Source organism: Jaculus jaculus, chromosome 8 (genome assembly GCF_020740685.1).
Source record: "Jaculus jaculus isolate mJacJac1 chromosome 8, mJacJac1.mat.Y.cur, whole genome shotgun sequence".
Classification (NCBI taxonomy): domain Eukaryota; kingdom Metazoa; phylum Chordata; class Mammalia; order Rodentia; family Dipodidae; genus Jaculus; species Jaculus jaculus.
In genome coordinates, this window is record NC_059109.1 from 114,923,211 (window position 1) to 114,937,632 (window position 14,422).

General features: G+C 38.7%; 1 protein-coding gene across 1 annotated transcript in view; it reads right to left on the reverse strand.

Moving 5' to 3' along the window:
• The window catches only part of LOC123462788, a 187,018-nt gene that overhangs the window by 17,002 nt on the left and 155,594 nt on the right, over positions 1 to 14,422 (reverse strand). The window contains exons 95-102 of the mRNA XM_045156362.1: positions 13,454 to 13,599; positions 12,244 to 12,361; positions 9,865 to 10,010; positions 8,656 to 8,773; positions 6,277 to 6,422; positions 5,068 to 5,185; positions 2,688 to 2,833; positions 1,479 to 1,596 (exon numbers count right to left, since the gene is read on the reverse strand). Of these exons, the coding sequence (XP_045012297.1) occupies positions 1,479 to 1,596; positions 2,688 to 2,833; positions 5,068 to 5,185; positions 6,277 to 6,422; positions 8,656 to 8,773; positions 9,865 to 10,010; positions 12,244 to 12,361; positions 13,454 to 13,599 (1,056 nt within the window). The remainder of the gene's footprint in view (positions 1 to 1,478; positions 1,597 to 2,687; positions 2,834 to 5,067; positions 5,186 to 6,276; positions 6,423 to 8,655; positions 8,774 to 9,864; positions 10,011 to 12,243; positions 12,362 to 13,453; positions 13,600 to 14,422) is intronic.

Consider the following 14,422-nt stretch of genomic DNA (forward strand, 5'->3'; position numbering starts at 1 on the left):
TTAAAAGAGAAATTAAGCAATACAGGAGGAATAGAAATGGCTACTGGAGGAAGGCAGAAGCATGACAGGCTAACCTAAGCCAAGCATTAAAATATCAAAATTAAAAAAATATGGACAAACGATTTTGCCTGTATCTGATAGAATTCACCAAATCTAATTTGTGTGTGTGTGTGTGTGTGTGTGTGTGTGTGTGTGTGTGTGTGTGTGTATGAGCAAGTTTACGGGTGCATGCATTCTGAGTGTCAATCCCAAATCCTTTGCATGTCAGCAAACTCTCTACTGAGGTGTTTTGAAAGAACTTTTTAGCTGAATTTGTGGCCAGAATGATCTGAAAGCATGTGCTGAAGAGGTGGGCTAGTTCTACCCTTGCTAGATCTCCCCGGGAAGTAATCTGCCCTTTCTACCTTCCACAACACCCTCACACTGAACAAGGATTTACCTGTTGCAATTCTGTGAGCTATAATTTCCTTCATCCAGATACGGAGACTTTCATATACAGTAAGTGGGAATGAAGCTAATTTTTCTAGTGACAGGATTACAGGGTCTTTTGACCAGAGGACAGTGTACTGGTTTCAGAACATGTCATTCTTTTATTGAAAAAAATATATTTTTTGGTTTTTCAAGGTAGGGTCTCACTCTGGCCCGGGCTGACCTGGAATTCACTATGTAGTCTCAGGGTGGCATCGAACTCATGGTGATCCTCCTATCTGCCTCCCGAGTGCTGGGATTAAAGGTGTGCATTACCAGGCCCAGCTTTATTGAAAATATTTTGAAAAAATATTTATTTCTTTATATGAGAGAGAGATCGATATAGAAAGATAGACAGAGAATATGCATGCCAAGGCCTCCAGTCACTGCAAATGTACTCTAGATGCATATGTCACCATGTGAATCAGGCTTACATGAGTACTGGAGAATCAAACCTAGATCCTTAGGCTTCACAGGCAAGCACCTTACCCAATTGCTGCAGTCAGGTTTTCATTGCTGCCAGAAATCGCCTGACCAAGAGCAGCTTTTGGGCAAAAAAGGGTTTGTTTTGACTTACAGAGTCGAGGGGAAGCTCCACAATGGCAGGCAAAAGGATGACATGAGCAGAGGATGGACGTCACTCCCAGGCCATCATTAGGTAGACAATGACAACAGGAGACTGTGCCAAACACTGCAATGGGGAGCTGGCTTTAACAGCCATAAGCCTATCCCAAAAATACACTGCCTCTAGGAGGGTTTTTATGTTTTCTGATTTTGTTGCTGTTGTTGTTTTTTTGTTTTTTGAGGTAGGGTCTCACTCTAACTCAGGCTGACCTGGAATTCAGTATGTAATCTCAGGGTGGTCTAGAACTCATGGCAATCCTACTACCTCTTCCTCCTGAGTGCTGGGATTAAAGGCGTGCACCACCATGCCAGGCTCTTGTTCACCAAATTAAAAGCAAGCATTACATGTGAAATGTTACACCAAGAAATTCATTGTTCAGACTCACTTTGGCTAGGTTGAAATTAGGACTCTCCACAGAAGACCTTGGGTTTACGTTTGCTGTCCTTAAGTCTTCTGGTTCTGAATGTCTTTGGTCAGTCCCCAAACTAAATTGCACAGGACGCCTGTCAAGAGAACAAAAGGTGAGCATAGATTCTCCCATTCCGTGAAGAATACTTCAGTTACAAACATATTTAACGGGAAAAAATGTAAGGATATCTGAGATGAAGCATGCATTCATTTACTTGACCATTAAAGGTTTTCAGGAGTCATAAATTAGTTTAAATAGCATGTTGACCTTATTAAAGATATGCATGAAGAAAAACACATACTTTCAAAAACTCTACCAATACTTGCATTTAGTAAGCCAGTATTGGGTGTTTTTGAAAATACAAATTCCCAAATCTGTTTGGATTAATTTTTTTTCAGTGATGTACATTCCTTATAATACATGGGTGAGGTTAATAACTGAGGGATAATTCAGGCAAACAACCACGGGGAAAAAGGATTTGTTTCAGATGGTGACTAAAATAAACCCAGTCAGCTTCTAAGATCATTACCTGAGCCTATCTTTCTCAAATTTTCACTGAGGAAACCACCCCTTCTGTCCTCCAGGCATCCTTCACAGTGAACAAGGAATCATTTCAGCCACTTTTAAATTAATGTTCCTTCACAATAATGTTACAGTTTTGATTTGAAAGCAGGCATTTACATTGAACAGAGAAAATTAGCGGAACAATTTGTCCATCTAGTGGCAGCATCAAGGATGTCACAGAAAGTTAACTTAGCAAGTGCCAGAATATGCCCACAAGTGTAACATTAGTAACACTTAACTCTTTGGATTACCTTATTATGCTCAAAAATAATCAAAATTTAAATTTCATAATTATAGGAAATACCATGCATTATTTTATGTGTATGACACTTTCTCAGTTAAAAAGCCTCACAACTATTCAGCCTAAACTCTAATAGATAAGTCAGGTGAAACATGCATATGAATATTAAAGGGTATGTGGTGTGTAAACACCAGATGGAAAGTGATATAAGTCACTTTAACTTATGAATGGAACTTAAGTTGTTAAATGTGCTTTCCCAGGTTTGGTCATGTTGTTTACTTTTTATTCATGATGCACAAATCTCATTAACCTCTCAGTAAAAAGTATAGGACACATTAGTGAGCTTTGTTTATTTTACACAATTATTTGCTTTGACTTACTTTGGTAGTCTAGACGATGTTTCTGACTCTTCTTTAGTATTTCTATTATTGCATTCATTTAACAGATGTGTCAATGGGTATTTTTGTGAACTTCTATCTGAAGAATTTTGATTACATTGTAATTTTTTGAGATATTGCTCTTTCGGCTAAAAGAAATTAAAGGACATATTTAAGGTAGTTGCTATGGAAATAAATGCTGGGTATTTTATTCCTAAAGTACCTTCAGTTATTCAGAGAACGTTTAAATAGGTGAAAAAGATAGAACTATACATATGTACATGGTATTGCGTACTATTCAGGGATTTTAAAAATTATTTATTTATTTGAGAGAGTGAGAGACGGGGGGGGGGGGGAATGGGCAAGGCCTCCAGCCACTGCAAACGAACTCCAGAAGCATGTGCCACCTTGTGCATCTGGCTTCTGTGGATCCTGGGGAATCAAACCTGGGGAATTCTTTGGTATTGCAGGCAAATGCCTTAACTGCTAAGCCATCTCTCCAGCCAGGATTTTTTCTGTGTTATTTTTTCATGGTTTTCTGAAGTTCTTCAGTTAGCCTCATTTTTAAAAATTTTCTTTATTTTTGAGAGAAATAGAAGGAAAGAGAAAGAGAGAGAGAGAGACAGAGAGAAAGAGAGGGAGAGAGAGTCAGATAGAGAGGGGGCATTCCAGGGCCTCTAGCCACTGCAAATGAAGTCGAGATGCATGTGCCACATTGTACATCTGACTTATGTGGGTACTGAGGAATCAAACCTGAGTCCTTAGGCCTCACAGGCTAATGTCTTCACGGCTAAGCCATCTCTCCAGCCCCATCATACAGAGTTTTAACACAGAAATGGGCATGGCAGCATACAAACTGTGTAAAATTATAGGTTTTCAATTGGTCTAAAGAAGTAAATATATTTCTATAGGGATGTCCTATTAAAAGAGAAATTAAGCAATACAGGAGGAATAGAAATGTCTACTGGAGGAAGGCAGAAGCATGACAGGCTAACCTAAGCCAAGCATTAAAATATCAAAATTAAAAAAAATATGGACAAACAATTTTGCCTGTATCTGATAGAATTCACCAAATATAATTTGTGTGTGTGTGCGTATGTGTGAGCAAGTTTACAGGTGCATGCATTCTGAGTGTCAATCCCACATCCTCAGCATGTCAGGCAAACTCTCTACTGAGGTGTTTTGAAAGAACTTTTTAGCTGAATTTGTGGCCAGAATGATCTGAAAGCATGTGCTGAAGAGGTGGGCTAGTTCTACCCTTGCTAGATCTCCCCGGGAAGTAACCTGCCCTCTCTACCTTCCACAACATCCTCACACTGAACAAGGATTTACCTGTTGCAATTCTGTGAGCTATAATTTCCTTCATCCAGATATGGAGACTTTCATATACAGTAAGTGGGAATGAAGCTAATTTTTCTAGTGACAGGATTACAGGGTCTTTTGACCAGAGGGCAGTGTACTGGTTTCAGAACACGTCATTCTTTTATTGAAAAAAATATATTTTTTGGTTTTTCAAGGTAGGGTCTCACTCTGGCCCAGGCTGACCTGGAATTCACTATGTAGTCTCAGGGTGGCATCGAACTCATGGTGATCCTCCTATCTCTGCCTCCCGAGTGCTGGGATTAAAGGCATGCATCACCACACACCCGACTTTATTGAAAATATTTTGAAAAAATATTTATTTCTTTATATGAGAGAGAGATTGATTTATATATAGAAGATAGACAGAGAATGTGCATGACAAGGCTTCCAGTCACTGCAAATGTACTCTAGATGCATATGTCACCATGTTAATGTGGCTCACTTGAGTAATGGAGAATCAAACCTAGATCCTTAGGCTTCACAGGCAAGCACCTTACCCAATTGCTGCAGTCAGGTTTTCATTGCTGCCAGAAATCACCTGACCATTAGCAGCTTTTTGGGGGAAAAAAAGGGTTAATTTTGACTTACAGACTCGAGGGGAAGCTCCACAATGGCAGGTAAAATGATGACATGAGCAGAGGATGGACATTATCCCCTGGCCAACATTAGGTAGACAATGGCAACAGGAGAGCGTGCCAAACACTGCAATGGGGAGCTGGCTTTAACAGCCATAAGCCTATCCCAAAAATACACTGCCTCTAGGAGGGTTTTTATGTTTTCTGATTTTGTTGCTGTTGTTGTTTTTTTGTTTTTTGAGGTAGGGTCTCACTCTAACTCAGGCTGACCTGGAATTCAGTATGTAATCTCAGGGTGGTCTAGAACTCATGGCAATCCTACTACCTCTTCCTCCTGAGTGCTGGGATTAAAGGCGTGCACCACCATGCCAGGCTCTTGTTCACCAAATTAAAAGCAAGCATTACATGTGAAATGTTACACCAAGAAATTCATTGTTCAGACTCACTTTGGCTAGGTTGAAATTAGGACTCTCCACAGAAGACCTTGGGTTTACGTTTGCTGTCCTTAAGTCTTCTGGTTCTGAATGTCTTTGGTCAGTCCCCAAACTAAATTGCACAGGACGCCTGTCAAGAGAACAAAAGGTGAGCATAGATTCTCCCATTCCGTGAAGAATACTTCAGTTACAAACATATTTAACTGGAAAAAATGTAAGGATATCTGAGATGAAGCATGCATTCATTTACTTGACCATTAAAGGTTTTCAGGAGTCATAAATTAGTTTAAATAGCATGTTGACCTTATTAAAGATATGCATGAAGAAAAACACATACTTTCAAAAACTCTACCAATACTTGCATTTAGTAAGCCAGTATAGGGTGTTTTTGAAAATACAAATTCCCAAATCTGTTTGGATTAATTTTCTTTCAGTGATGTACATTCCATATAATACATGGGTGAGGTTAATAACTGAGGGATAATTCAGCCAAACAACCACGGGGAAAAAGGATTTGTTTCAGATGGTGACTAAAATAAACCCAGTCAGCTTCTAAGATCATTACCTGAGCCCATCCTTCTCAAATTTTCACTGAGGAAACCACCCCTTCTGTCCTCCAGGCATCCTTCACAGTGAACAAGGAATCATTTCAGCCACTTTTAAATTAATGTTCCTTCACAATAATGTTACAGTTTTGATTTGAAAGCAGGCATTTACATTGAACAGAGAAAATTTGCGGAACAATTTGTCCATCTAGTGGCAGCATCAAGGATGTCACAGAAAGTTAACTTAGCAAGTGCCAGAATATGCCCACAAGTGTAACATTAGTAACACTTAACTCTTTGGATTAACTTATTATGCTCAAAAATAATCAAAATTTAAATTTCATAATTATAGGAAATACCATGCATTATTTTATGTGTATGACACTTTCTCAGTTAAAAAGCCTCACAACTATTCAGCCTAAACTCTAATAGATAAGTCAGGTGAAACATGCATATGAATATTAAAGGGTATGTGGTGTGTAAACACCAGATGGAAAGTGATATAAGTCACTTTAACTTATGAATGGAACTTAAGTTGTTAAATGTGCTTTCCCAGGTTTGGTCATGTTGTTTACTTTTTATTCATGATGCACAAATCTCATTAACCTCTCAGTAAAAAGTATAGGACACATTAGTGAGCTTTGTTTATTTTACACAATTATTTGCTTTGACTTACTTTGGTAGTCTAGACGATGTTTCTGACTCTTCTTTAGTATTTCTATTGTTGCATTCATTTAACAGATGTGTCAATGGGTATTTTTGTGAACTTCTATCTGAAGAATTTTGATTACATTGTAATTTTTTGAGATATTGCTCTTTCGGCTAAAAGAAATTAAAGGACATATTTAAGGTAGTTGCTATGGAAATAAATGCTGGGTATTTTATTCCTAAAGTACCTTCAGTTATTCAGAGAACGTTTAAATAGGTGAAAAAGATAGAACTATACATATGTACATGGTATTGCGTACTATTCAGGGATTTTAAAAATTATTTATTTATTTGAGAGAGTGAGAGACGGGGGGGGGGGGGAAATGGGCAAGGCCTCCAGCCACTGCAAACGAACTCCAGAAGCATGTGCCACCTTGTGCATCTGGCTTCTGTGGATCCTGGGGAATCAAACCTGGGGAATTCTTTGGTATTGCAGGCAAATGCCTTAACTGCTAAGCCATCTCTCCAGCCAGGATTTTTTCTGTGTTATTTTTTCATGGTTTTCTGAAGTTCTTCAGTTACCCTCATTTTTAAAAATTTTCTTTATTTTTGAGAGAAATAGAAGGAAAGAGAAAGAGAGAGAGAGAGACAGAGAGAAAGAGAGGGAGAGAGAGTCAGATAGAGAGGGGGCATTCCAGGGCCTCTAGCCACTGCAAATGAAGTCGAGATGCATGTGCCACATTGTACATCTGACTTATGTGGGTACTGAGGAATCAAACCTGAGTCCTTAGGCCTCACAGGCTAATGTCTTCACGGCTAAGCCATCTCTCCAGCCCCATCATATAGAGTTTTAACACAGAAATGGGCATGGCAGCATACAAACTGTGTAAAATTATAGGTTTTCAATTGGTCTAAAGAAGTAAATATATTTCTATAGGGATGTCCTATTAAAAGAGAAATTAAGCAATACAGGAGGAATAGAAATGTCTACTGGAGGAAGGCAGAAGCATGACAGGCTAACCTAAGCCAAGCATTAAAATATCAAAATTAAAAAAAATATGGACAAACAATTTTGCCTGTATCTGATAGAATTCACCAAATATAATTTGTGTGTGTGTGCGTATGTGTGAGCAAGTTTACAGGTGCATGCATTCTGAGTGTCAATCCCACATCCTCAGCATGTCAGGCAAACTCTCTACTGAGGTGTTTTGAAAGAACTTTTTAGCTGAATTTGTGGCCAGAATGATCTGAAAGCATGTGCTGAAGAGGTGGGCTAGTTCTACCCTTGCTAGATCTCCCCGGGAAGTAACCTGCCCTCTCTACCTTCCACAACATCCTCACACTGAACAAGGATTTACCTGTTGCAATTCTGTGAGCTATAATTTCCTTCATCCAGATATGGAGACTTTCATATACAGTAAGTGGGAATGAAGCTAATTTTTCTAGTGACAGGATTACAGGGTCTTTTGACCAGAGGGCAGTGTACTGGTTTCAGAACACGTCATTCTTTTATTGAAAAAAATATATTTTTTGGTTTTTCAAGGTAGGGTCTCACTCTGGCCCAGGCTGACCTGGAATTCACTATGTAGTCTCAGGGTGGCATCGAACTCATGGTGATCCTCCTATCTCTGCCTCCCGAGTGCTGGGATTAAAGGCATGCATCACCACACACCCGACTTTATTGAAAATATTTTGAAAAAATATTTATTTCTTTATATGAGAGAGAGATTGATTTATATATAGAAGATAGACAGAGAATGTGCATGACAAGGCTTCCAGTCACTGCAAATGTACTCTAGATGCATATGTCACCATGTTAATGTGGCTCACTTGAGTAATGGAGAATCAAACCTAGATCCTTAGGCTTCACAGGCAAGCACCTTACCCAATTGCTGCAGTCAGGTTTTCATTGCTGCCAGAAATCACCTGACCATTAGCAGCTTTTGGGGAAAAAAAGGGTTAATTTTGACTTACAGACTCGAGGGGAAGCTCCACAATGGCAGGTAAAATGATGACATGAGCAGAGGATGGACATTATCCCCTGGCCAACATTAGGTAGACAATGGCAACAGGAGAGCGTGCCAAACACTGCAATGGGGAGCTGGCTTTAACAGCCATAAGCCTATCCCAAAAATACACTGCCTCTAGGAGGGTTTTTATGTTTTCTGATTTTGTTGCTGTTGTTGTTTTTTTGTTTTTTGAGGTAGGGTCTCACTCTAACTCAGGCTGACCTGGAATTCAGTATGTAATCTCAGGGTGGTCTAGAACTCATGGCAATCCTACTACCTCTTCCTCCTGAGTGCTGGGATTAAAGGCGTGCACCACCATGCCAGGCTCTTGTTCACCAAATTAAAAGCAAGCATTACATGTGAAATGTTACACCAAGAAATTCATTGTTCAGACTCACTTTGGCTAGGTTGAAATTAGGACTCTCCACAGAAGACCTTGGGTTTACGTTTGCTGTCCTTAAGTCTTCTGGTTCTGAATGTCTTTGGTCAGTCCCCAAACTAAATTGCACAGGACGCCTGTCAAGAGAACAAAAGGTGAGCATAGATTCTCCCATTCCGTGAAGAATACTTCAGTTACAAACATATTTAACTGGAAAAAATGTAAGGATATCTGAGATGAAGCATGCATTCATTTACTTGACCATTAAAGGTTTTCAGGAGTCATAAATTAGTTTAAATAGCATGTTGACCTTATTAAAGATATGCATGAAGAAAAACACATACTTTCAAAAACTCTACCAATACTTGCATTTAGTAAGCCAGTATAGGGTGTTTTTGAAAATACAAATTCCCAAATCTGTTTGGATTAATTTTCTTTCAGTGATGTACATTCCATATAATACATGGGTGAGGTTAATAACTGAGGGATAATTCAGCCAAACAACCACGGGGAAAAAGGATTTGTTTCAGATGGTGACTAAAATAAACCCAGTCAGCTTCTAAGATCATTACCTGAGCCCATCCTTCTCAAATTTTCACTGAGGAAACCACCCCTTCTGTCCTCCAGGCATCCTTCACAGTGAACAAGGAATCATTTCAGCCACTTTTAAATTAATGTTCCTTCACAATAATGTTACAGTTTTGATTTGAAAGCAGGCATTTACATTGAACAGAGAAAATTTGCGGAACAATTTGTCCATCTAGTGGCAGCATCAAGGATGTCACAGAAAGTTAACTTAGCAAGTGCCAGAATATGCCCACAAGTGTAACATTAGTAACACTTAACTCTTTGGATTAACTTATTATGCTCAAAAATAATCAAAATTTAAATTTCATAATTATAGGAAATACCATGCATTATTTTATGTGTATGACACTTTCTCAGTTAAAAAGCCTCACAACTATTCAGCCTAAACTCTAATAGATAAGTCAGGTGAAACATGCATATGAATATTAAAGGGTATGTGGTGTGTAAACACCAGATGGAAAGTGATATAAGTCACTTTAACTTATGAATGGAACTTAAGTTGTTAAATGTGCTTTCCCAGGTTTGGTCATGTTGTTTACTTTTTATTCATGATGCACAAATCTCATTAACCTCTCAGTAAAAAGTATAGGACACATTAGTGAGCTTTGTTTATTTTACACAATTATTTGCTTTGACTTACTTTGGTAGTCTAGACGATGTTTCTGACTCTTCTTTAGTATTTCTATTGTTGCATTCATTTAACAGATGTGTCAATGGGTATTTTTGTGAACTTCTATCTGAAGAATTTTGATTACATTGTAATTTTTTGAGATATTGCTCTTTCGGCTAAAAGAAATTAAAGGACATATTTAAGGTAGTTGCTATGGAAATAAATGCTGGGTATTTTATTCCTAAAGTACCTTCAGTTATTCAGAGAACGTTTAAATAGGTGAAAAAGATAGAACTATACATATGTACATGGTATTGCGTACTATTCAGGGATTTTAAAAATTATTTATTTATTTGAGAGAGTGAGAGACAGGGGGGGGGGGAAATGGGCAAGGCCTCCAGCCACTGCAAACGAACTCCAGAAGCATGTGCCACCTTGTGCATCTGGCTTCTGTGGATCCTGGGGAATCAAACCTGGGGAATTCTTTGGTATTGCAGGCAAATGCCTTAACTGCTAAGCCATCTCTCCAGCCAGGATTTTTTCTGTGTTATTTTTTCATGGTTTTCTGAAGTTCTTCAGTTACCCTCATTTTTAAAAATTTTCTTTATTTTTGAGAGAAATAGAAGGAAAGAGAAAGAGAGAGAGAGAGACAGAGAGAAAGAGAGGGAGAGAGAGTCAGATAGAGAGGGGGCATTCCAGGGCCTCTAGCCACTGCAAATGAAGTCGAGATGCATGTGCCACATTGTACATCTGACTTATGTGGGTACTGAGGAATCAAACCTGAGTCCTTAGGCCTCACAGGCTAATGTCTTCACTGCTAAGCCATCTCTCCAGCCCCATCATACAGAGTTTTAACACAGAAATGGGCATGGCAGCATACAAACTGTGTACAATTATAGGTTTTCAATTGGTCTAAAGAAGTAAATATATTTCTATAGGGATGTCCTATTAAAAGAGAAATTAAGCAATACAGGAGGAATAGAAATGTCTACTGGAGGAAGGCAGAAGCATGACAGGCTAACCTAAGCCAAGCATTAAAATATCAAAATTAAAAAAAATATGGACAAACAATTTTGCCTGTATCTGATAGAATTCACCAAATATAATTTGTGTGTGTGTGCGTATGTGTGAGCAAGTTTACAGGTGCATGCATTCTGAGTGTCAATCCCACATCCTCAGCATGTCAGGCAAACTCTCTACTGAGGTGTTTTGAAAGAACTTTTTAGCTGAATTTGTGGCCAGAATGATCTGAAAGCATGTGCTGAAGAGGTGGGCTAGTTCTACCCTTGCTAGATCTCCCCGGGAAGTAACCTGCCCTCTCTACCTTCCACAACATCCTCACACTGAACAAGGATTTACCTGTTGCAATTCTGTGAGCTATAATTTCCTTCATCCAGATATGGAGACTTTCATATACAGTAAGTGGGAATGAAGCTAATTTTTCTAGTGACAGGATTACAGGGTCTTTTGACCAGAGGGCAGTGTACTGGTTTCAGAACACGTCATTCTTTTATTGAAAAAAATATATTTTTTGGTTTTTCAAGGTAGGGTCTCACTCTGGCCCAGGCTGACCTGGAATTCACTATGTAGTCTCAGGGTGGCATCGAACTCATGGTGATCCTCCTATCTCTGCCTCCCGAGTGCTGGGATTAAAGGCATGCATCACCACACACCCGACTTTATTGAAAATATTTTGAAAAAATATTTATTTCTTTATATGAGAGAGAGATTGATTTATATATAGAAGATAGACAGAGAATGTGCATGACAAGGCTTCCAGTCACTGCAAATGTACTCTAGATGCATATGTCACCATGTTAATGTGGCTCACTTGAGTAATGGAGAATCAAACCTAGATCCTTAGGCTTCACAGGCAAGCACCTTACCCAATTGCTGCAGTCAGGTTTTCATTGCTGCCAGAAATCACCTGACCATTAGCAGCTTTTGGGGGAAAAAAAGGGTTAATTTTGACTTACAGACTCGAGGGGAAGCTCCACAATGGCAGGTAAAATGATGACATGAGCAGAGGATGGACATTATCCCCTGGCCAACATTAGGTAGACAATGGCAACAGGAGAGCGTGCCAAACACTGCAATGGGGAGCTGGCTTTAACAGCCATAAGCCTATCCCAAAAATACACTGCCTCTAGGAGGGTTTTTATGTTTTCTGATTTTGTTGCTGTTGTTGTTTTTTTGTTTTTTGAGGTAGGGTCTCACTCTAACTCAGGCTGACCTGGAATTCAGTATGTAATCTCAGGGTGGTCTAGAACTCATGGCAATCCTACTACCTCTTCCTCCTGAGTGCTGGGATTAAAGGCGTGCACCACCATGCCAGGCTCTTGTTCACCAAATTAAAAGCAAGCATTACATGTGAAATGTTACACCAAGAAATTCATTGTTCAGACTCACTTTGGCTAGGTTGAAATTAGGACTCTCCACAGAAGACCTTGGGTTTACGTTTGCTGTCCTTAAGTCTTCTGGTTCTGAATGTCTTTGGTCAGTCCCCAAACTAAATTGCACAGGACGCCTGTCAAGAGAACAAAAGGTGAGCATAGATTCTCCCATTCCGTGAAGAATACTTCAGTTACAAACATATTTAACTGGAAAAAATGTAAGGATATCTGAGATGAAGCATGCATTCATTTACTTGACCATTAAAGGTTTTCAGGAGTCATAAATTAGTTTAAATAGCATGTTGACCTTATTAAAGATATGCATGAAGAAAAACACATACTTTCAAAAACTCTACCAATACTTGCATTTAGTAAGCCAGTATAGGGTGTTTTTGAAAATACAAATTCCCAAATCTGTTTGGATTAATTTTCTTTCAGTGATGTACATTCCATATAATACATGGGTGAGGTTAATAACTGAGGGATAATTCAGCCAAACAACCACGGGGAAAAAGGATTTGTTTCAGATGGTGACTAAAATAAACCCAGTCAGCTTCTAAGATCATTACCTGAGCCCTATCCTTCTCAAATTTTCACTGAGGAAACCACCCCTTCTGTCCTCCAGGCATCCTTCACAGTGAACAAGGAATCATTTCAGCCACTTTTAAATTAATGTTCCTTCACAATAATGTTACAGTTTTGATTTGAAAGCAGGCATTTACATTGAACAGAGAAAATTTGCGGAACAATTTGTCCATCTAGTGGCAGCATCAAGGATGTCACAGAAAGTTAACTTAGCAAGTGCCAGAATATGCCCACAAGTGTAACATTAGTAACACTTAACTCTTTGGATTAACTTATTATGCTCAAAAATAATCAAAATTTAAATTTCATAATTATAGGAAATACCATGCATTATTTTATGTGTATGACACTTTCTCAGTTAAAAAGCCTCACAACTATTCAGCCTAAACTCTAATAGATAAGTCAGGTGAAACATGCATATGAATATTAAAGGGTATGTGGTGTGTAAACACCAGATGGAAAGTGATATAAGTCACTTTAACTTATGAATGGAACTTAAGTTGTTAAATGTGCTTTCCCAGGTTTGGTCATGTTGTTTACTTTTTATTCATGATGCACAAATCTCATTAACCTCTCAGTAAAAAGTATAGGACACATTAGTGAGCTTTGTTTATTTTACACAATTATTTGCTTTGACTTACTTTGGTAGTCTAGACGATGTTTCTGACTCTTCTTTAGTATTTCTATTGTTGCATTCATTTAACAGATGTGTCAATGGGTATTTTTGTGAACTTCTATCTGAAGAATTTTGATTACATTGTAATTTTTTGAGATATTGCTCTTTCGGCTAAAAGAAATTAAAGGACATATTTAAGGTAGTTGCTATGGAAATAAATGCTGGGTATTTTATTCCTAAAGTACCTTCAGTTATTCAGAGAACGTTTAAATAGGTGAAAAAGATAGAACTATACATATGTACATGGTATTGCGTACTATTCAGGGATTTTAAAAATTATTTATTTATTTGAGAGAGTGAGAGACGGGGGGGGGGGAATGGGCAAGGCCTCCAGCCACTGCAAACGAACTCCAGAAGCATGTGCCACCTTGTGCATCTGGCTTCTGTGGATCCTGGGGAATCAAACCTGGGGAATTCTTTGGTATTGCAGGCAAATGCCTTAACTGCTAAGCCATCTCTCCAGCCAGGATTTTTTCTGTGTTATTTTTTCATGGTTTTCTGAAGTTCTTCAGTTACCCTCATTTTTAAAAATTTTCTTTATTTTTGAGAGAAATAGAAGGAAAGAGAAAGAGAGAGAGAGAGACAGAGAGAAAGAGAGGGAGAGAGAGTCAGATAGAGAGGGGGCATTCCAGGGCCTCTAGCCACTGCAAATGAAGTCGAGATGCATGTGCCACATTGTACATCTGACTTATGTGGGTACTGAGGAATCAAACCTGAGTCCTTAGGCCTCACAGGCTAATGTCTTCACGGCTAAGCCATCTCTCCAGCCCCATCATACAGAGTTTTAACACAGAAATGGGCATGGCAGCATACAAACTGTGTAAAATTATAGGTTTTCAATTGGTCTAAAGAAGTAAATATATTTCTATAGGGATGTCCTATTAAAAGAGAAATTAAGCAATACAGGAGGAATAGAAATGTCTACTGGAGGAAG